This window comes from Psittacula echo, assembly GCF_963264785.1.
Source record: "Psittacula echo genome assembly, chromosome: 2".
In the NCBI taxonomy this organism is placed as follows: Eukaryota; Metazoa; Chordata; class Aves; order Psittaciformes; family Psittacidae; genus Psittacula; species Psittacula echo.
Genome location: NC_137737.1, coordinates 123,492,585 through 123,515,958, shown reverse-complemented (window position 1 = coordinate 123,515,958; position 23,374 = coordinate 123,492,585). Strand labels below are relative to the sequence as shown.

General features: G+C 38.4%; 1 protein-coding gene across 1 annotated transcript in view; it reads right to left on the bottom strand.

Annotated features, from left to right (window-relative positions):
- Positions 1–3,465: 3,465 nt before the first annotated feature.
- NKAIN3 (sodium/potassium transporting ATPase interacting 3) overlaps positions 3,466–23,374 on the bottom strand; it is a gene marked incomplete at both ends in the record, with an annotated part of 363,381 nt that continues 343,472 nt past the window's right edge. Inside the window, one exon of the mRNA XM_080610873.1 lies at positions 3,466–3,620. Coding sequence (XP_080466999.1) covers positions 3,466–3,620 — 155 coding nt within the window. The remainder of the gene's footprint in view (positions 3,621–23,374) is intronic.

Here is a 23,374-nt window from a genome sequence, read left to right as displayed (position 1 = left end):
GAAAATTCACACCAGCTGACAGGTTAGTAACTAATGAACAAGTGGATCAATCACCTCTGGTCACTAATTTTTTCGGCTACGAGACCCACATATAAGGACAAGAAAGAATGGCTGGCTACAAAGTAGTAGCTTTGTATCATGCATACCGTACAGGCAAAAAACTTTAGGGGAAAAATCCCGCAGGTGGTGAAATATGTCTGAAGCTCACGTAATAACAGATTTTTTTTTTAAGATGATGCATTTTAACAGTGTATTTTAACAGTATTGATAGTCCTCACCACAACCACACGTCTGCTGAATCTATGTGTTCTCACTTGACTCCCTGTAAACCGTGTTCATTGTGTAATCTTGGAAAATCTATGATGGTCTTTCATAGCAATTTTACATTGGGTAGAGTCTCAGGAGAAGATGCAAACAGGACAGGGTCACACAGACCCATCACAGAGTGGTGACCTCTCCACTGACAGTTTCTCAGACACTGAATCAGTCTCATGAGCAGAAGTTAGCAATGTTCCTGGAAACCCTAGGGACATCCCTAACTGGAATTAACGATTCTGTGTCTGCCCAAACAGGGTTGCTCAAAGCTACAGTAGCACTGGATCAGGCATACTCATCCAAACAGGAATAATAACACACATGTAAACTTTAACTTCTGCAAACCATTAATAATAATGATAAAAAACCCTAATGCAAGACAAAATGCAACTTCCTATTTTTTCCTTCTAAACTCCACACTCCTCTCTTTTCCATGTGCCACTACACGAAGCAATTCTAAATACTACCAAGTGACCTGGCTGTTGATATTGTGCTTGAAACAGATGAAAACACAACAGTCCTCTTTATAGTCCATGTGATTTAGTCTCTCAGAGAGAATATGATGATTTTTTTCTACTTCCTCTGTTGTCTCCTGCCTTAAACACATCTTAATTGAAGCTGCACTTTTTGAGGCAAAGATTCTTCTTCTCCTTGTCCAGTAGCCTAATGGAGTTATAGGCAGAATGAAAAGCAAACAGACAAGCTATAATAATTTCATATTTGCATTAAAGATGTTCCCCATGGAACGAGTTCAAGTTTAACCTCTTCTCAGGGGTGAAAAGGAAAACTAATCTTAGACTTGCTAATCATTAATAATTATGTGAGCACTAAGCAGACATTATACTGAATATGAATATTTGATAAAACCAGACTGTCTTCTGCATAGTTTGCATGAGGCCACAGAACCTTGTGTTTCCAATGGGTTATGTTTAGTTAATTTATGAATTAAATACGGGAAATAAGAGGGGTGAAAAAAAGGATAAATATAGCCAAGCTTTCATCTATAAATAACATCAAGCTAATTTTTCCCATGAGGAAAGTGGTGAGGATGGCAAAAGATCTGTAACCTTTATTAAAGCTTTGACTGTGTTTAACAAGCATTATTCACATTCTACTTTAAGAGAGCAGAAATGGAGTTTTTCACAGCTTGGATTCTAGAAGTCACATTTCTTAGGGATACTATGGATTCTCAGACTGTATATAACTGATACAGATAGCAATTAACTTATCAAAAGAAGTCTTAGAAGGCTGATGTGCTGCAGAGACATAAGCATCTGTAAACTTCTGGCTCAATCCACTGACCATTCAAATTGTTCCCAGCAATTTGGCTTTTAATTCAGACTTTGATCACTGAGAGTATTTTTCTTCCCTGCTTAGGTACAGATCCTCCTGTATCTTTCAGTGCATAGAACAAAAACATCGATAAAGAAGAAAACTCAGTATAATTTGTCTTCCAATTTTATACTTCAGGCACCATAAAGAGGCCAGAGAGTGTCTTCCCATCTGTATAATGCCCATATGTGGTAAATGAGAAGATGCCATTTATTCTCCAGTATTGAAAGCTCTCGAACATCTCTGAATCCTTTGAGCTACTTAACCAAAATCTGCCATTAAAAAACAAATTCTCACATTCTGTGATTTTTCTGCTGCAAAATAAATGAACATATTTTATAGGAATTATTTCTAAGTATTTTGTGAAAATGTCCTTTTCCCCTTTCCTTTAGTTATATTAAGTTTGCTAACAAAGTACTAAACATTTATTCATTTAATATGTAAAATTAACCTGAATGCAGGTTTAGACATTAAAATATTTTATGGAGATGTGTAAATGTTGTAGCTGTGGCATTCTACATCCTGGATACCTATTTTTACTTTTTTCAGTATAGAAGCTTATTCAGAATGGTCAAAACCCCATTTTGCTGTCATCGTTCCACAGAAAATGCAGCAAAACTGGCATTTAAAGAAATATTACTGAAAACGCAGATTTCAATATAGAGAATGTACTTAATGCCATGTCAAACTCTTCATTACTTCATTTTGTTGTCATAATGTGATATTTCTTCCTGTTCTAACATACATCATCATACTGAGAGGGCTTTTCTCCTTTTTGGTCCTCCATAATCTTTCTATATAACTCACTAAACTTGAGTACATTTTTGTCCATGTTTATTTCTACACACTGAAAGCTGCAGCATGAATAAAATACATTTAAAAACCATGAAAAAATGAATAAAGTCACAAGCAATGTTCAGGTGTCAAGCACCAACTCAAAACATCTTGTTAGCAATCGTCCACTTTAAATTAAATCTCCCAGCACGTGCACACATGCATACACCAGGAAAAACCCTCAAACTCATTTTAATTCTGTTAACTGGTAAGTAAAATACAGTAAGCCATTAAATCAGTTTCAGTCAATTAGCTGCACATGAGTTTCATGTTGCATTTAAGATACTTGAAAGGCCTGAAGGTAAGTTTAAAGACAGAAAGCATCAGGGCAACAACTTAGAAGCATCTAAGAAGACTTTATAAATTAACATCTTCTGTTTTACCAATAATATTTAGAATTATCATCTGCTTGAAGTTACCTGAGCTTCTGCAAAATATATGTTCTAGTAATGTTTCCCCATTATCTGAATTTACTACAAATAAAAAGAATATATATGCATATGAACTTATACATTAGGTAGCAGAGTAGGAAGAGCCTATGAAAATGTGATTTTCATGGTGGTAGCAAATACGTGATTACAAAGAGATAATGACTTGCAGTGGAACTCTACAGATAGATAGACTTTAAGCTGACTAGCAGTTTTTCAGCAAACATTTTTGTTTCAGTAGCTAGACAAATGTAAAAACTTCTGCTTTTCCATAAATGGGTTAATCCCATTAAGGTTTATGCAGCAGCAGCAGCCGTGAACCAGCTCTTTTCTTGCTAAAAAGTCAGCAGGAAATCAATTCCATCCTTCACTGAGAGCCTCTCCTTGAGTTAAGCTGAGGCACAACACGGCAGACATGGTGATATCTACTAATCCTTGCATTAGTGGATATGTCATCGATGATAAAAGTGTCCTTACTTGCATGTTTTATGTGGATTAATTTTTAATTAAATTCTAATTAAGATGTAATTAAATTATTAGTAACTTGATGCTAAAATTATTTCAGGAGAAGGTTAGCTTTCAGTCCAGTTAGAAGGATTAATGTGGTCTGTAGGACCAGAACCTTACCTACAGGCTTTACAGGCTTTAACTCAACATGTTCCTGGGGGGGCTGTCGGTAGGAGTATGTGTCAAGTCCACCTATGAAATCAACTGAAAATACAACAGTTCCAGAAATGAACAAATGGAAATGAAAATATGTCAACTTAAAAAGAAATATGGACAAATTAAGTTAAAAAATATAATAAGCGCATGCACAGGTTTGCCTACAAGAAATAAACCAAGTGGGTAAGATGCTGTGGAAACTGCTTACAGGAGGCTCTGTGCTCTGCCTAGCTTGAGGTCTGTCTAGCTCTGTGTCTGGCAAGACAGGCTGCCTGGTTACTGATCAGACACACGCTCTTGCCAGTGTGCGTGTGAAAGGAGCATTCACAGATCTGAAGAATACTTAAACAGAAACCATGGTGGGGTAATGTAGCTGCTTCTCTCTAAGGCAATCTCAGCATATAATCTCATATAATATTTCATAATTCAGAAGTGTTTTTGAAGAAATTTAGGCATTGGAAACAGTTTAGCTCATAAGCCTAATTTCACCTAAATTCTTACAACTCAATAGACTCGCAGGAATGTAACACACTAAGAAAAACCAAAGGTGTATCCACTGAGTTACAAATAAAATGGTGAGAACTGAATGTGAAAAAGCTGCATCTGCTTCATCTCTGGATGAGTTGTGGGGACAGGAAGCCGTTTCAGAATCCTTCCACTTTCTCTCAAGATTTCTTTCAGAGATATCTGCTCTTGAGAAGTTTTTAGCTCCTTCCTATGGTAATAATGATTTTGAAATAAGACATTGTAGTCTGAGTCCTGTGGCTTACTATTTTTGGTAAGATTTCCAGCAGCTTCAAGAAGCCACATGTTGAAACTATCCTAGAAATCTTAAAAGCATGTTCATGGAGGAGGTTATTTTTCTGGTGATTTAGAAGGGCTTTTTGCAGACCTGTGCAGAGCTGAGAAATTCACTACACATTCGGATTCTTTGGTCACATGGAAAGCAACTGCCTTAATTGGTTTATATATAGGCTTATATATAAAAGTCCTGAGCAGAATTTAGATCCTCATTGTGTTGATTGTCATATGAGCACCTAATAACAATCAACCTTTTCCTAGGCAATGTATGCACTAGGTAAACAAAGAAAGAAAGACTACTCATCCATGATGAGGGAATGGAGAAATAAAGCTTAGAGATTGAAGGGCTGATGAAATACCCACTGAAATCCATCCCTGTTGATTTTAGTTGCCTCTTGTCTTGAGTCCAAGAAAGGGTAACTGGCTGAAAATGGAACTTTATGTACCGCAATCATACAGCATCACCTTAGCCACAAGACTGTTTACATAAAACTGAGTGGGACATAATGCTGAGGAGATAGCCCATCCCGAGTGCCAGCCCTAGCCTATCTACACCTCCTCTTTATACTGTATTTACTTCATGTTGCAGCTCTCCTTTAGAATGCTGTCACTAAATAAAATAACATACATCATAGAATCATAGAATCATAGAATAGTTAGAGTTGGAAAGGACCTTAAGATCATCTAGTTCCAACCCCCTTGCCATAGGCAGGGACACCTCACACTAAACCATGTCACCCAAGGCCTCATCCAACCTGGCCTTGAACACCACCAAGGATGGAGCATTCACAACCTCCCTGGGCAACCCATTCCAGTGCCTCACCACCCTTACAATAAAGAATTTCTTCCTTATATACAATCTAAACTTCCCCTGTTTAAGTTTGAACCCATTACCCCTTGTCCTATCACTACAGTCCCTGATGAAGAGTCCATCCCCAGCATCCTTGTAGGCCCCCTTCAGATACTGGAAGGCTGCTATGAGGTCTCCACGCAGCCTTCTCTTCTCCAGGATGAACAGCCGCAACTTTCTCAGCCTGTCTTCATACGGGAGGTGCTCCAGTCCCCTGATCATCCTCGTGGCCCTCCTCTGGACTTGTTCCAACAGTTCCATGTCCTTTTTATGTTGAGGACACCAGAACTGCACACAATACTCCAAGTGAGGTCTGACAAGAGCAGAGTAGGGGGGCAGGATCACCTCACTTAAGCACTAACGGGATAGAACCCTTACGAAGAGGCATATTTGCAGATAAAAATTGATCTATTAAAATTATGTCTAATGTAAGACATAGATACTGATTAATTTTTTAGAAAAAATCATGTCCATAGATAGATATATATATATTTGTTTCAGTTTTCCTTGCTTTTTGAAGGGGTTTATTCATTTATTTATTTTTTTACTGGAGACATGTGATAGAAGGAGTTAGAAGGTATGTTTTTGAGCTAATTCACCACTTCAGAACCACACATCATTCCTCTCAGCAATCACAAACATTGTCTGCCACTGTAAGCAGGGAGAGAGAATAAAGTAACTAATCCTTCTACCAACAAATCTTTTGGAGAAAGAAATGAAGTCAATATGTATTAATGATTGACAACATCATAGAATGTATCTTTGTCTGATAAAGAACATATATTTAATAGCACCACCCCATAACTTTTGAGATGAACTGCTAAAATTTGTTTAGCTGAGGCTTTCTCTTTGACAATCCAGGATGCGTTATATAGTATTAAAGTTGAATTTTGAATTAAAATTGATGTGAAGCTAATTCTCAAGGCAAAAAGCTGCTCTATCACACAAGAGAATGGAATGTGCCATTTTTCATTCTACACTCTATTTTACGTCTGATAGCTCTTCAATATGAAGATTGGTCATCAGTTATTAGAATTATAAGTTACTTTTAAAAATTCAGTCTGTTTTTACCTGATAGTTTCACCACTTTTATCTAGGACTTTCAGGACTAAGACCACAAATAGCCCTTAGATACAGAAATTTGAATTTTTATTACTATCCATGTTTCAGTTCAAACAGAGATCTCAGACATTCAACTTTGATAAAATACTTAAAAACTTTACATTGAGTGAACTTTTTGGATGCATACCTCCCTCTTTAATTGTCCAAAAGTAAACAGCAGCAACGTTTGTATAGGTTTCCCAAGGGGAAAACAGTTTAAGGATGATATAAAATAATTGATTTTGTTAATTTCTGGCCTGGTTAATGGACTATAGATAATTTCTACCATAAATTCATGGGACTACAATAATTAATTTCAGAAAGTTCATCTGCCTGGAAGAAAGTTCAACAATAAAAAAAATCTATACAATTCTAGGTTTCTATGCATTAAATTTAAACAAAAACAAAACCAAGCTTTCCTCTCTCCCCCCCAAACCAATAAACCCCACAAGTTGTTAGCAGTAGGGATATTCAGTCACTAAACAAGGAACACCCCACGGAGTCCAGTCTTTAACTACAGTCATGCAGAGAGAAACTTAAAATCCTAGGGAGAGGATTTTTTAGCACCTCTCAGATAACAGCAGGTTACAGCAGAAGCTAGTTATTTTTTCTGCAGCTGGGTGCAAAACATGATCCATATTCCCAGGGAATTGCTCTCTGCTTGTGTCACCTCAGTTTTGTGGTCATGCTGGATGCTTAATGGCCAATGTGAAATGTTCCTTTAGAGTTCACTACCTGCTGGGCTTGGAAGTGCAAATCTACGCTGGCTGTCCACTGTGGGTAGTCCATTAAAATGATGCTCATTCACTCACAGGCCATATCAGAGGAACAGTTGTCATAATCTGCCTGAGTGAGAAAAGCGCAATATGCTGCCGGCTGAGGAAAGCGTATCTACCATCGCTAGTAATTTTGCTATTCTTTTCTTGACAGATGACATGTAGGTTTGATTTACTATTATTAATCCAGTGCGTTTGCCCATATGCCTGTTAAAATTTGCTTTCCTTTGAAGTAAGCACAGAAGAACCGGAGCTCTGAAAAAATCGTGTCTGTCTCCTTTCCCATCCTCGCATCTGGAATTCAGCTTCCCTGGCAATATCCCACTGGCCTGCTGGCAGGCCCTGTGCAAACAGCTGCCAAAGCTTGTCAGCCCATTGGTATATTACTAATTTCTCCTTTTCAAAGTTGGCAAATTCTAACTGTGTCTGGAGGTGCAGGTATTAACAGAGTGGCCATATGCAGATAGCACAATTCTTAGTAAATCCTGCACCCTCTTGGCCTGTAATACTTTGATGCCTCCCCTTTTTATAAGTGTAAGCAAGCCCCCAGACTGGTGGCTTGAATGGCTGGCACATCCAGATGTCCTCTTTCAAGAGAGGGGCAGGCTAGCAGCTGACTGAATGTGTGCTTTTATGCACCATAGATTTTCTGAAGTTCTAAATACTATTTTGCATTGAATTATTTTCCTTGTGCTGAGATTTCTTTGAATGGTAATATATTAATGCAGTCATACTCATTAAGAAAAGGTATATAATTGGGGAGAGTGTAACCAGGTGACATAAGTGACAGGTAGTAAGAAAAGAAGCCAAAGTCAACAAGAAAGAGGAAGCAAAAATGGAGGATTGATGGCAAGTCAGCGCTAGATGCATAAAGTCTACATTTCAGATTTTCCAATGTTTGCACTTGTAGCTTATAGAAACTTTCCAGATAAGCATGGTTAGTTTTTTTTTCCAGGGTGTCTACTTTCCCAGCTGCCTTTCATTCTCAAGAGACACACTGTTCTTATACCCATCACTGAACCAGTCAGGCTGATCCATTCTGGGTTCAATACTCTCTGTTTTGCTAACTTCATACTAAGTCTGAGCACCTAAACCTCGAGTCATGTAGCTAAAGTATCACACCTTCCTTTGTAGGATTCCAGGAATAGCTTCTCATTTATGCAGAGGACTAAAGGAGGGAAAACATGTGCAAGACAATTAAGAAAGGGAGAAGAGACATCAGTAATCATATGTGGCACTGTGATTGCTGCTCTGTCTCTATAAAGCACTAGCAGACAGTAATCAGGTTAAAACTGGATAAAGTGGAAGAAAATTAATGAGACAATCTTTTGCATAAACTTTTATTACTAGAAGCTAAAAGAGGGATATTTCAGGGTTCCACAGTAATTATTAAGATTTTGCACCAGATTTTCTTCTTAGTCTTCACCTAGTGAGACAGAGCATCACTTATAAAACTGCCCTACATTGCAGCATGTAAATACCACGCTTCTCTGCAGGACTGTGCTGAAAGAAGCATCATCTCACAGGTTGCCTTAGAAAGGGCACTATTATGGAAATCTTAACTGCGATCTTTGCTACCAAAGTCTCTCCTCATTTTATTGGTGTTACGACATCCAGGATACCAATATCAGGTACACAGGGATTTTTATTCTCCAAGGATATGGCTGTGCAGTAAAACAAAGAAGTATGATGTTAGGAAGTGAAAATGGCTCAAACCTTCTCAACCCAGACCCCTCAGACATTCCAAATATAGAATCATAGAATCATAGAATAGTTAGGGTTGGAAAGGACCTTGGAAAGGATCATCATCTTCCAACTCCCCTGCCATGGGCAGGGACACCTCACACTAAACCATGTCACCCAAGGCTCTGGCCAGGTGAAAGTACCTTTTCAAAATATACTCTCTGCCATGCCTTTGAAAGCTATTTGCAGCCATACCATCCCATCACTGAAGTTAAATGACAGGCTGCCTGATTGGGTTTTTTTCTTAAAATAAGCATTTCTTCATCATCCTTAATGACTTTCAAGTCATTAGGACTCCTGGCTGCTACATGGTAAAAGTCCCTAGAAGAGTAAAGTCACCACACATAATATGGAAGTTGCATTTAAAAACACTTCAAACAAAGAAAGCTTTTTTCTGGCTGGTATTTAAAGGTGCTACCACTAGTTCTAGAATAAGATTTCAAATACAGTGAAGGGTAGCCCTCTTTCTGCATATGATCAAAGTAAATTGCAAACAATTCCAATTACAGCCTCCTACATTACTTTTATACAGTCAGAAGATTAGAAAGGTGAAAAATCTTAGCTCAGTTTTTTCACTAATTACTGATTTTCCCCTCTGTGGCAACTTTTCCTGCCTAACCCCTTTTGGTGCAGGATGCTCTGGGATTCCCTCTTTTCTTACCATTAAAGTTACTACACTGCTTATGTACAAATTCAGGTTGCAAAGGAAATATAATCCATGCAAAAAAGGTATTAAATGTGAAGAAACTACAGTTATCAATTACATGCACACAATCCCAGGAGACAATGACACTGAGTTTTCACAATATATACCTGGTCAATCTACTAAAATGGCAGCTCAAGTAGTCAAGAATAAAGACTGTTGTACAGAAGGCTGTTACAGCTTCAGTCACACCTCCAAACACATGATCTTCATGATAAATGTGTCCAAGTTGGCTTCAGAAGAGACAGAACTCTGAATCTGTTTTTTGAAGTTATGCTTTGATCTTTTCTGGTATTCTGATTCTGGGATACATGTTAGGTATTAGCGTGCCTTTATATTTCTGTTGAGTTTGATGCCATAAACTAGAGTTCTTTTAAAAATGTTTTGTGCAGATGCTAGGAACAATTACAATTGATCTATTTAACTTACAGTTCATTGCTAAGCTGCAAGTTTGGTGTATAGTTGCTTCAAGTTATTTTTTTTTCCATCAGTTGAGCTTCATGGGGCTCTATTTCTGGCCTATTGTTCCTTATATCCATACCAATTTTTTTCCTTCAGTCATTTGTCAGCATGATCCAATAATTTATTTTTTAGACAACACTTATGCGTTAGTATAGACCGGGTTACTATATATGCAGGAATATCACAGCTGCTGTTTCTAACCTTAACTACAAGTCAGAGAGGCCTTAGTATGTGAAATTATGTTCCATTTACATAATGCAGACCCTGTTCAACTCCTTTGAATAATTAAAGATAAACTTCCTAGAGCAAAGTATTTACTAGATCAAACACATGACATGTAGCCATGCTTTTCAGAACACTTGTAGCGTTTGGAGGAAAGGATTTCTCTGCATAGAATAAAGTTCTTAGTATCCATTCACAACAGAATTTTAGCTTTATTTTAAATAGTAGGTTGTATGAGTGGAGGGATTATTCTTATCATTGAGTGATTCTGGATTTTTATTCCCATCTTCCTAGGGATGGAAGACTATTCCTGAACTTTGCTGCTGTGATCCTCTGTGACATGATATTTGCTTCATGTGTTTATACCTTTACTTGTCTTATGAAGAGTGAACAGGATTGAGACAAGGATGTTCAGGAGAGTGTGTCTGTGTTCATGGCACAGCACAGGACACAAGCCAGCAAGGCAATAAGCTGCCAACCTGCTCCTCAAGTAGAGGCTGCAGTGGGGAGCAGCAGACCAGGCAGGTCTTAGAGGTGCTGGAGAAAAGGCACTGCTAACGACTCAGGAGGCCAAGCAGATCCTGCTGCAATTCAAGAAGCCAGAGACTTTGCTAAGGCTCAGATGGGAAGCATGGCTCTCCAATCACATGGACACAGACAACAATGGAGGAAATGCCATAAACCTCTCATTTCTATTCTGTATAATCCAGTAACTTTGAGCTTTCTATTGAAGAAATGTGCTAGTGTATTATCAAATTAATGCTGCCTTTTTTGAGCTCTGTGTTGGGGTTTTCTTCGGGAATTTTCTATAAAGAGGCGTGTGCACATCCACTTCAAAGATCTGGATGACTAAAGCTCTGTCACATTCAGCCCATGTTGCAGTTTTTCTTGTCTGTCCTTTATAGCCTTATTTTCAAATCTTTGCTTTAAAACCTGCTTAACACCTCTGCCCGTTAGCATCTTTTGCTGTCAAAAAGGAGAGCCTGCTTCTTCCCTAGCCCTTCCTTTCTTTATTAGTAGCTGACTTGGCTGGGATCCAGGTACAGAAATAACGTTTGCCTTGGCAGACTTGACGCCTTGAACTTGATACTCACGCTAAAACATGTACTTCCAGTAGCCTGAGAGGTCAGGTATCAGGTTTTCCAGAAGAATACTGATCTGGTGACATCTTCCACTTTGTGATATCAAAGACATTAAGACTACGTAACATTGTTTTCCATTTCAGATGAGGCCATTTCCATTTCCTCATCCTCCTTCCCATTTATCATCCTGCTCCCATATCCATCAGTGACATCCTGTATAGAAATCCTGCTTCACCACATGACATTTGCTCCTTCGTGTGGGGCACTGTATGCATTCTCTCCTCTGCAACTACACTGTGCTCACAGATACACCCTGCCTCACAGTGATCTTCTCAGTCCTTATGAAAGCAGACCCCAAGGCTTTCTACCACTCATCTTCCAGGGTTTCACCTTCTTTCAACTCCAAAATACATTTTTTCCTCTGCTAAGCAGACAATGCTGCCTCCAGCACTGCTGGAGCCTTCCTCTCCGCATCACAGCAGAAAATCCCACATTCTTCTTCTTACCGAGTAAGTCTGTGGTCCCATTGGGCTTCTCTGAATTCAAGTCTACAGATCAGAAACAAAAATGGATAAACTCCTTCTGTGATCAACAGATTCTCAGTCTTATCCTTTCAATTTTTCATCTCTGTGGATGAGCACAAGCTAGAAAGCTCTTCTGTTTGTTCTTGTATTTAGTTTTTCAAGATAGGGAAGTCAGTAAAATAACCCTTCTGCTGACCAGTGTCACTCCAGTCATCTTTGGCCTCAGTAAATGCACTATCAAGTCCTATAATCACAGAATCATAGAATAGTTAGGGTTGGAAAGGACCTTAAGATCATCAAGTTCCAACCCCCTTGCCATAGGCAGGAACACCTCACACTAAACCATGTCACCCAAGGCTCTGTCCAACCTGGCCTTGAACACCACCAAGGATGGAGCATTCACAACTTCCTTGGGCAACCCATTCCAGTGCCTCACCACCTTCACAGTAAAGAATTTCTTCCTTAGATCCAATCTAAACTTCCCCTGTTTAAGTTTGAACCCGTTACCCCTTGTCCTGTCACTACAGTCCCTGATGAATAGCCCCTCTGCAGCATCCTTGTAGGCCCCCTTCAGATACTGGAAGGCTGCTATGAGGTCTCCATGCAGCCTTCTCTTCTCCAGGATGAACAGCCCCAACTTTCTCAGCCTGTCTCCATACGGGAGGTGCTCCAGTCCCCTGATCATCCTCGTGGGCCTCCTCTGGACTTGTTCCAACAGTTCCATGTCCTTCTTATGTTGAGGACACCAGAACTGCACACAATACTCCAAGTGAGGTCTGACAAGAGCAGAGTAGGGGGGCAGGATCACCTCCTTTGACCTGCTGGTCACTCTGCTTTTGATGCAGCTCAGGATACGGTTGGCTTTCTGGGCTGCGAGCGCACACTGAAGCTGGCTCATGTTCATTTTCTCATCGACCAATACTCCCAAGTCCTTCTCCGCAGGGCTGCTCTGGATCTCTTCTCTGCCCTTCTATAGTAAGTCCTTCTATAATACCCTCCATCTGCTTCAGAATATCTGATTATCCACTATTTCAGAGCCATTGTGGATATTTCTGCTAAGTCTACTACTTAATCACATCTAAGTGCATCAATTAATACCCGTTTGTCTCTGAGGATGTTTCTCTGCAGGCGGGAAACCCACTGCACCTCATATTGTTATTGCTTTTTTGCTGCTCTGTCTTCACCTTCAAGTCATCTTGCTGATTTCTTAACATTTCTTTTGGCATGACTTTGTCTATCACGAACTCAAATCGTCTCCTCAAAACCCCAAAATATAATATGATTATGTTCTCACCTTTGAGAATAGAGCTAAGAATGTAAAGCATTATAAAATTGGAGCGTACAGTGGCCAGTGGTCTTCTTATAGATGATGGAGTGAAAAGAAATATCATGCTTGTCAGCAAACATGATAGCTAGGAAAATGATTTTCTCATTGTTAGAAAGTTGGTATCATTTCATATTAGAGAAAGATGAATGTGCAAAAGAGGAATAGAGTCTGTAACAGGATTAATACTCAGTTTGAAGCCACCAGTGAATCAATCTGCTAATGATAAAGAAAGATAATGCAATAGTGACCTCATCCATAAGAATTCCTCTTCCTGAAGAAAGATGAAGTAAAAATTACACTTTTATGAAAACCTTGTAACTCTCAAATTTCAGTCCTCCGAAATAACACACTGTCATGATTAAGGAAGAAAGGAAAATGAGTAGAAATTGATGCCAAGGAATAAGAGTCATCATAAAAATGGTGAGACTCACACAGTATTACTTGGTTTTGCTGCAGCTAACCTGTAATGTTGAGAAAAGCACAGAGGTACTGATGTTAAATTTCAGCTAACAAAACCAACTGTATATTTACCAATTCAAGGCAAAAGAATGTCAAATGAAGTACATAGTGAGTCCAGCTTTGACCCAGACCACAGAGCACTGGTAAGAGAAAGACTTGTTATGGTCTAGAGCCAATAAAGCACATCAGGAACACGGACAATACATATGATATAGCCTTTTTGAAAAACAGGTTTTCTAGGAACAAGTAATACATTCTATTTGGCTGGCTTGAAAACTGTATCAGCTATATCACCCGATTTAGGAAGATAACACCTCTTGTTATAAATCTTGATTCTCTTATATCCTAAAATCATTAGGGCTATTGAAATAGTGCAATTAGAAAATCTGAAAAGTACAACATATAGACAACAAGTTCAGGTGTACAAATCAGAGGAATTTAGAAAAGTCACTTTAAGAAGGGTTGAAGGTGTGATGACAACAGAGACACAGTAAAGAGAACTACATATACATTAAAATTCAACAAGATAAAGAAAAGGTTTTAGCAAAATACTCCTTAAATTAGTTTCAATATTTTAATATCTTCTTTCTCTAGTTTTTTGACTGTGGTTCTTCTAAGAAATCCTTGGGATACTTTATTTGCAAGGATCTTTCTCTTGCTTTGATTTTATCAGTAATCAACATTATTATTCCTTTCTTTTCTAAACAAAACTGATGACTTTTCTTGCTGGAACATGCTAGTTGCCTTTAGATTTATGAGATTTAGAGCTGAGATTTTCAAACAGAGATTTTCAGACAGAGCTCTTAGACATGATGTGCTAATTGGGAAATTATCACACAAGTAACAATAACTATGAAATGGATATTACTTAAGCTGAGGCCCATAAATTAGAATCACCCATTTGCATGCAAATTAAGATGCAGTGGAGATGGCATTTACTTGGAAGAGTGGGAGTCTGAAAAGTTTCTTTTCAAGCTCCACAATAAAACCAGACAAGAAGCTGTTGCCATTTAAAAATTAAGAAGTAAGATGATTGGTACGGGAAGCGGAAAATGGATTTGTAAAGAGGTTTCATTTTAGTGGAGAAGCTTGGTGAAAGGTAGGGAAAGGAATGGGCACCACTTAGGCCTGTATGTGATGTCAAGTGGAAAGCTCAGGAGAGGGACGCTGGATGCTGGAGTAAGATTGATTAAACAGTAAATGCAATTTAAGTGAAAAGGCTAAGGTGCTGGCAGTTGGGGTTGAGATGGCATCCATTTAAAAGCAGATTTAATTTGAACAGAAAGGCCAAGGAGGTGGAAGGTGGAGACTAAAACAAAATCAATATTAAATTAGATAAGTAGAAGCTTGAATCAAATCAGCTAGTTAAAAAAGGCATACTGAATATTTGGGAGTAGGGAGGCAATGCGTGGATCTAAGAAATGTTAAGGAACTCTCAATAACAATATATCCCCTCTAATCAGAATAACAATTCAATTTTAACAAGAATATTATTTGTTACAGTAGTAAACTAAAAAATCTTAAAGGAAGGTATGATCTGCAGTTTAAGGAAAATTATATGATTATAATTATATTCTTAATTGAAGTTGTCTTTTATGTATATACAGGTGTATATATATATATATAGGATATGGAATGTAATATGAATAGAATCATAGAATCACAGAATCATAGACCAGTTTAGGTTGGAAGGGACCTTCAAAGGTCATTCAGTCCAACCCCTCCTGCAATGAGCAGGGACATCTTCAACCAGACCAGGCTGCTCAGAGCCTGACTTTGAATGTTTCTAGGGACTGGGAATCTACTGCCTCTTTGGGCAACATGTGACAGTGTTTCACCCAGCCTCACTGAACAAAAATTCTTCCTTATAGCTAGTCTGAATATTCAGAATCAATGGTGGAATGCTTAACATGAATTATATTTACAAACCAGAAATTTATAAGGTAGTAGCAAACTAGCCTTTAAAAACTCCTTTCTAGTTATCAGTCTGGAAATCAGCTCAAAACTGAGTCTGTATATACCTACATTTGAAACAAAATGTGTATATATACAAATACGTATCCATACATATGCATATACATATCCATCTACACACATATATACATATATATGCATGTAGTTATCCAAACAGGTAGAAATTGTCCAATAAATGACATGATACTGTTCAGACACCTTTCTCTGTTCAAGAACAGTGCTAGTACTTTCTGTGAACAACATCTTTTGCTTTCCATACAGATTATTTCTAAATGCTTAACCTATTCTCCTGAAGTCCCATTTAAACCATTACTTATATATATGTACATATTTCTACAGTCATAATCCAAAATCATAGATGGAAGGTAATGACTGTAGCTCTGTACCTTTTGGTATCTGAAAGCTCACACAGTTTGTTGGAATGAAAGAGATCTCAAAAATTTACACTCCTAAACTCTCCCTCAACTTTGTGAAAACAAAAATGAGTGAGTGGATAATTCTGACTTGATCAAAATGATCAAGTATCATTTCGATATACGACGCAGAGCAGAGTACACATCATTTGCTGAGCTATCTGTAGTGCCAGGCAGCTGGTTCTGGCTACTCGAGTTTTTACCTACACAGGAACATTTCAAAGCTGTACCATGTGTAGATGTCTACTGCTCTCACCTACTAATATTCTGGAGAATATCTGATAATAATCCTTTGTGTTAAAGTGATTAAGGTGGTTCCTGCCCACTGAATTTCAGGGAAAAAAAATCTGTCTTGTGCTTTTGGGAGGAATTGTGGGAAGACACTGGAAGAACTTATAATTTGAGTGATTTACCCTTTTTCTTAATGAAAAATAAATGAGCTGCTTGCTTGTGTGAAAATGGCATCTTGACTATTGTCTTCATGCTTATTGCCAGGAAAGTTAGTCTGAGTTTAAAGTCATAATTAAACTTGTGCAGGAAGAGGAAGTTAGAGACAACCCTGCAGTAAGAAATGAATTTACCGAAGATAGACTAAAATGTTTTACTCAAGTGGTATAGAAACTCGAGAGGATTTTTTTCAAGTTATTTGATTCACACCATTAGTAAGCTAAGCTCTATCAATAAAAAAGTGCAATTAGTTTACACATGTCATTTAGATGATGCCATTTTCTCACGTTTTGGCTGCACCATATCTGGATAAACCTTACATGTTGCATTCCACATGAAATGTACAGTATTTTCTTGCTGCTTTGAGAAATATTTCACAGCCAAGACTTCCCTTTTAGTATACTGTACACTATCTATTATTTAAAGACAATCTCTTAGCTTGAACAAAGTGTTCTGCAACAGTCCATGGAGATTTCAACTGTAAATGAAGACTATTTTGTACATTTTGCTAGGGGAATGTAAAAGCAGAGGGTGGTATGGGTATATATATATTTTTTTTTTTTTTTTTTGAGTTTCTTGCGGCTGATTATTCATCTATGGCTTTTAAGCAGAAAAAAAGAAGACGGAATCTTGCCTCCACTGCAATTCTTTCACTATTGACTTACCTAGGATCTAGATTATTTTTCTAGTATTTAGTATTTAGTATTTATTTTTAACTGCTTTTATTTTAAACCACCTCAGAGGTTTTATCCTTGGTTCTGTGCGTTGTATCCGTGCACGTTTCCATAGGAACTAGAACAAATGCTTGCTCGGGAAATGCATGATAACAATGTAAAGGAAAACAAAGAACAATTGAAATAGTAAGTAGTGGTAATTTAAATAGTATAGCATCCTTGCTGTATCCCTTCATTAAATACTTCAGAATTTAGTGTAGGAGTGAGCATGCATTTTTCAGTTAATTCACACATTAAGGCTAATGATAAATAGGAGGACACCAATGTAAGACTGTGCAATATTGATAGAATAACAGGTTTATCCTTTATATTTCCAGAGTACGCGTGAGAGTGGAGTCAGGTATACGTAGGATAGTAAGTAGGTGAATCAAAAAACTCCAGCTGGACAGACCTCTAAAATCTACAGAAACTGTAATTTGACATTTACATCCATCAAATGTTTAGTGGGATTGGCTTGGGCCACAGCTGAACTGAGGGAGCACCCTGGATATTTCTGGTGCCATTGCTGATTGCACTTCAACCCCTCCTTCAGGTCATGCTGGGCATCTGCAAGGTGATGAGAACAGCTGCTAACAAGGAGCAAATCACTCCCTGTTATGAGCCACCCTGAAATGTGGGCAGCACCTTGGGGCAAGGAGCAGCAGGAACCACCCATCACCAACCAGATGTCTTATGGTGTTAGCTGAGCTCCATGTCACAGACCACGTCTGAGGACAGCTATGTTAGACTTTTCGTCTCTGCAGGAGTCCACATTTGTTTATTTTTAGAAAACTATTCAGTTGACTGAGTCTTCACCTGGAGCACTGTGTTCAGCTCTGGGGCCCCCACCAGGAGAAAGACATGAATCTGTTGGAGTGCATCCAGAAGAGGCCACAAAGATGATCAGAGTGCTGGAACACTTCTGTGAAGACAGGCTGAGAGAGCTCACATTGCTCAGCCTGGAGAAGAGAAGGCTCCAGGGAGACCTCACAGCAGCCTTCCAATGCCTAAAGGGGGAATGAGTTTAAACTGAAAGAGAGGAGATTTAGATTAGTTGTTCAGAAGAAATTCTTCACTGTGAGGATGGTGAAGCACTGGCACAGGTTGCCCAGGGAAGTTGTGGCTGCCCCATCCCTGGCAGTGTTCAAGGCCAGGCTGGACGGGGCTTTGAGCAACCTGGTCTAGAAGAAGCTATCCCTGCCCATGGCAGGGGACTTAGAACTAGATGATCTTTAAGGTTCCTTCCAATCCAAACCATTCTATGATTCTATGGTTCTATGAATGAACACTTACAGAACACATTCTTGTTATGCATCCATTGCTGTTCTGTGCCTAGTAGTACATATAGTCTATGCCTTTGAAAATAACTGATATATAAATACCAAACTGATGTTTATATACCAAAAACTGGTATATAAAAATTCTGGGCTTTTGAGTTGCTTGTCCAGATAAACAGAAAGATGCAAACTGCTTTTTCAAGCCTTCCAAAAATACTGATGGTCATAGCCATTTTACAAAAATGCCAGAGCCTGGAGAATGATGTCAATCTGGCAGCTACAGTGCTGTTTCAGTGCCAGGCAGCTGAACTTACAATTTTAAAAGCCTGTGTCAAGTGTATTCATCCCTTGGTCAGTAAAAACACACTTTGTTTCAATATCTCAAGTCATTATGACCTAGAGGTGAGAGCTGTGAGTGCTAAAGCCCAGCGATGGTCTGTGCTGCTGGCTGTGGTGTGGCAAGTTTCATAAGTCCTCATTTTTAGTGAGGTAATTTAGGGTAGTCGTCTGGGGATGTTTGATTCCTGTATTGCCCAACAGAAGTGTACTGCAGTATCCTCCTTCTTGGTCATCCTTGATATTAAGCATTTTATGACAAAAATTCTCTTTTCTAGAAAGTAAATAGACTCAACCACATGGACAATTGCAATGGATGCAAAGATTAAAAAAACCTCAAAAACTCATTAGTTAAGCAAACGTATATTTACATATGAAGGTAATCACACACACAAACATATATAGGTCTATTGCTAATTACTAGTTATTGCTAGTTCTTCATTCATTTTGCAAAAAATAGCATATTTTTAAGAAATTTACCATTGTTGGACCTAGTACTATTTGTAACTACAAATATTAAATTAAATGTGAAGAAAAAATTCTTTCTCTCTTGTTTGATTACTGCCAACAGATGCTCAGTGGTGTGTACAAATGTAATGACGTATGTCAGATAAAGCAATGTAGTTGTTTTCCAGTGGTGGTAATAATGTATCTTGTGAGACTTAATATTTGTAAAATGATGGCATATAGAGGTTCCTATTGATACCACAGTATGGGGAAACTTCCTTTTTAAGAGCAGATTCATCTTCCCCTCTGTTTTGAATGTACGGCTGAGCTCTAAATACATCTAGCATAAGGGAGAGAAAAATACATAATTTTTTGTTTTTTAATTTTGTCCTGTGTTTCATTTAGGGAATAAAGCTTTCCCTCATCATGAATGGAAGCCCTTTCCTTTATTTTTGCTCATGCACAAAAGAGGTTTGAGCTTCCTCGGATTGACCTTTTGGTGTTTCAGTCTTGTTTGTATAATAAATGTTGAAATCACAGTTGAGGTTTTGTGGCAAATATTCCCCTCTGATTTCACTGTTTTTTTCCTTATGAAATTTGTATGCAACCCAGCTTGCACTCCACAAATTCACATACAGTACAGAATTATCACTTCTGGCACCTATGACGTGTGTCAATGTCATATTTATGAACTAGTATATAGCAGCAATAGTGCTATCAACCATTTCTCAAAAAGTCGAGAAACTATTTAGAAATTTAATAATGATTTTAACAATGCATTTTGCCTAGGCTCCAGACTCTGCTTTATTAAAACCATTCAGTAACTCTGACAAGGTGGCAACAAGCTTCTGAGTTCATTTTTAGGAGAAAATGATTCACAAACAGGATAGTGACAGGCTTTAATGATTACAGATTTCACATATTCTATTCCTTCAAAAGGGCTTATATAGATTGATAGATCTACAAAGAAAGAAATGAAAAAATGAAGAGAAGAGATATAAATAGACTTTTTCATTTGGATGAATGATGGCAGGTATTAACCCCACTACGGCAGTGTGCCTTCTACATGTCTTCTTTTTCATTCCTTTTGACCTGCTATCAGCTTCCTTCTAAGTAAAAGTTAACTACAGGCTGAAACGTAGGTAAGGTGAGCAATAGATAGAAATAAATGTTTCCTCAAGCATTATTACTGTTCAGGAAAGTGTCCATCAGCCAATATGTCAGGCTCAAAATCCATTTAAGCACTGCACAGAGGCTAAACAGGCAGCTATTATTAATTTTTAAGTCTGCCTGACGGGTGTCAGACCAAGAACTGGGGTTAACTTGGTGCATTGAATATTGCAGAGTACTTTTAATTAGGGAGGTTTTGACTCAGATGGCTGAGGATTTATTCTGTGCAAACTACTGCAAAAATATGATAGAATAGCTGTTACTTGAGAAAAGAATCTGCTGCATCATATTAAAATGCATAAAGTTGCTCTTTCATTACAGTTTCTTGGACTTTTATCCTAATGTAATCCCTGTCTACTTTTAACCTGACTGTTTTGAAGCACCATGGTACTTCTCTTAAAGGTTTCTTCATGATTCTGCAAGTTAGCAATGTGATTTTTTCCAGAATAAGTCCTGTTGTTCTTAGCTAATTACCAAATGAAACCATTTTCCCACTTCGCCTTACACAGACATTTCTTCTTTTAAAACATATTTGTGGGATTGCTATGAATGAGTTAACATTTGTCTTCAATATAGGTATCTATAAGCATAGAGGACTCTAAAAAACAAATGGGCATTTTGACATAAATTAGCAGCAAGTGAGACACTAAAGGGCTATTTAGTTGCTTTTGGCTGGATTCAGGATCTTAGAAGGGAATAAAAAAGGCAACAAAGCAGACATTATTTCCCTTCACTGGTTGCAGAATCTCCTAGCTGTGTGTATGCTGCTGCTATGACCAACTTCCAGCACATCGCCCTTGCCCCTGCCCCCGGTCATCCTCCCCTAACTAAAAAAATCTGTTCACACAAGAGTCTAGAAGATTAAATGTAAAGGTACAAGTGAAAACGGGAAATTTGCCCATTCCTAATGAAGGACATTGAGCTAAATTACACCATACTTTCCAAGATGACTGAGATGATTTTCGCTTGTAACAAAAGTTACTGCTGTTGGCAGTTCTGAAAGACAAGCGGAAATTAAATATGGATGCCCAATTTCTCTGTGGACAATGGGCACTGGGTTAGGACCACTGTAGCACTTGATGTGTTTTACTGGTCAATAAATGTCAGTTGTTCTCCGTTCTCAGTGATTAAATTTCCATTGGTATCATTCCCTTGGACCTGTTGGAGCAAGTCCAGAGGAGGCCATGAAGATGATGGTTCAGGCTGGAGCACCTGTCCTGTAAAGGAAGGCTGAGAGTATTGGGGTTTTTAATCCTGGAGAAGAAAAAGCTCCGGGGAGACCTTAGAGAAGCCTCTCAGTACCTTGAGAGAGCCTACAAGAAATATGCAGAGGGACTGTTTCTGAGAGCATGTAGGGACAGGACAAGGGAGAATGGCTTTAAACTTAAAGAGAGTAGATTTAGATTGGTTGTTTGGAAGAAATTTTTCACTATGAGGGTGGTAAGACACTGGAACAGGTTGCCCAGAGAAGCTGTGGCTGCCCTATTCCTAGCAGTGTTCAAGGCCAGGTTGGATGGGGCTTTGAGCAACCTGGTCTAGTGGACAGGTGTCCCTGCCCATGGCAGGAGGATTGGCAACCCAAGCCGTTCTATGATTCTATGATCATATGTCACAAGACTCTCAAAAGACAGTAAGGTAGGCTTGGAGTCAGAGGAAACTGGATCAGGCCTTACATGTCAAAGACAGACCTTGCCCCAACTCTTCCGAAGTAAACACGTTTTCTAAGCAGAAAAGGCCCTTAACTTGACAATGACCTTCTTGCGAGGCCCTGAATATAAACCACATATGCTCCTTAGCAGGTCATTGCATTTTCCGTAAACATGTTGCATTTTTGCTGAGAGCTTTGTCTTTCACACATGCATAAAACACAGATATGTAAAGTGCACTATACAAGACTAATCAAAACCAACACAAGCATATTATTATATGTAAAAAGTAAAGAGTCTGTCTTCCCAGGTACACATATATCTGTGTTTATACGTGGGTGTGCATGTACTACATGCACACTATTAGTCTTCGAAAGGCACTGTAGTTTGTGCCTTGCTTATCAGTCTGCTAGCCTTCCAAATAACTTAATGGAGTCTCTCTGCTCCAGAAATGTATGAAGCCCTAGCTACTGCCATGACTCAACACAGTCAGACAGAACAGAGTTGTCTCTGGATTTCACTGACCAAAGTCTCTGTTCATACATCCCAAATTATACAGCTATCTTGCTACCATGCTATCCTCTGCTGTTACCCTGTGTTACCAGTTCCTAACTGTCAATTCCCAGCTTTCAAGGAAGCATTGGCTTGGCTTTTCCTCCTCCTCAAGACCTACGTTTCAAGTTGCTTTTCCAAGTGTTCACATTTTTGTCCTTTACAACACCAATCTCTGTCCAGGCTCCTTGAAGCTTTTCACAGTACAGTACGTGCACTGTGCTTATGACTCCTTCCCATTTGATCTGAGAATCTCTGATATATTTTCTTCTTATGAGAAATCTAAACATAAGTGTTGAAATGGATTTCACACAAATGTCTGTTGCATTATGATGGAGAACCAAACCTTGTACAGTTTGTAACAATGGAAAAGTATTTTGTTTATGGTCCTTCACACTGTTTTCAATCAGAAAGTATGGTTTACCATCACAGTCATGAATTACTTGAATTATGCATTCAATAAGATTTTTGTGATATTATCAAATGCGTTCCTACAAACTGAATTATTTTTTTCTACTGTATTCATTTCACCCACTAGTGCCATTCTGTGAAAAAGTGAAACAACGATGTTAAGATTTATGAGTAAAAGTTTATGAATAAATATTTGGTTGTTTATTATTAATCCTATAGCCATAAACTGTTATTGGCATTTGTTCCTTTTTTTTTCCTATTGGTAGATATTTTACCGCTTCTCTCCTCATATATGAGAGGAAGTATCTGACATGATCACATATTGTCCTTTTTATATAGACCTCTTTTTGTATTCGCTCCTCATTG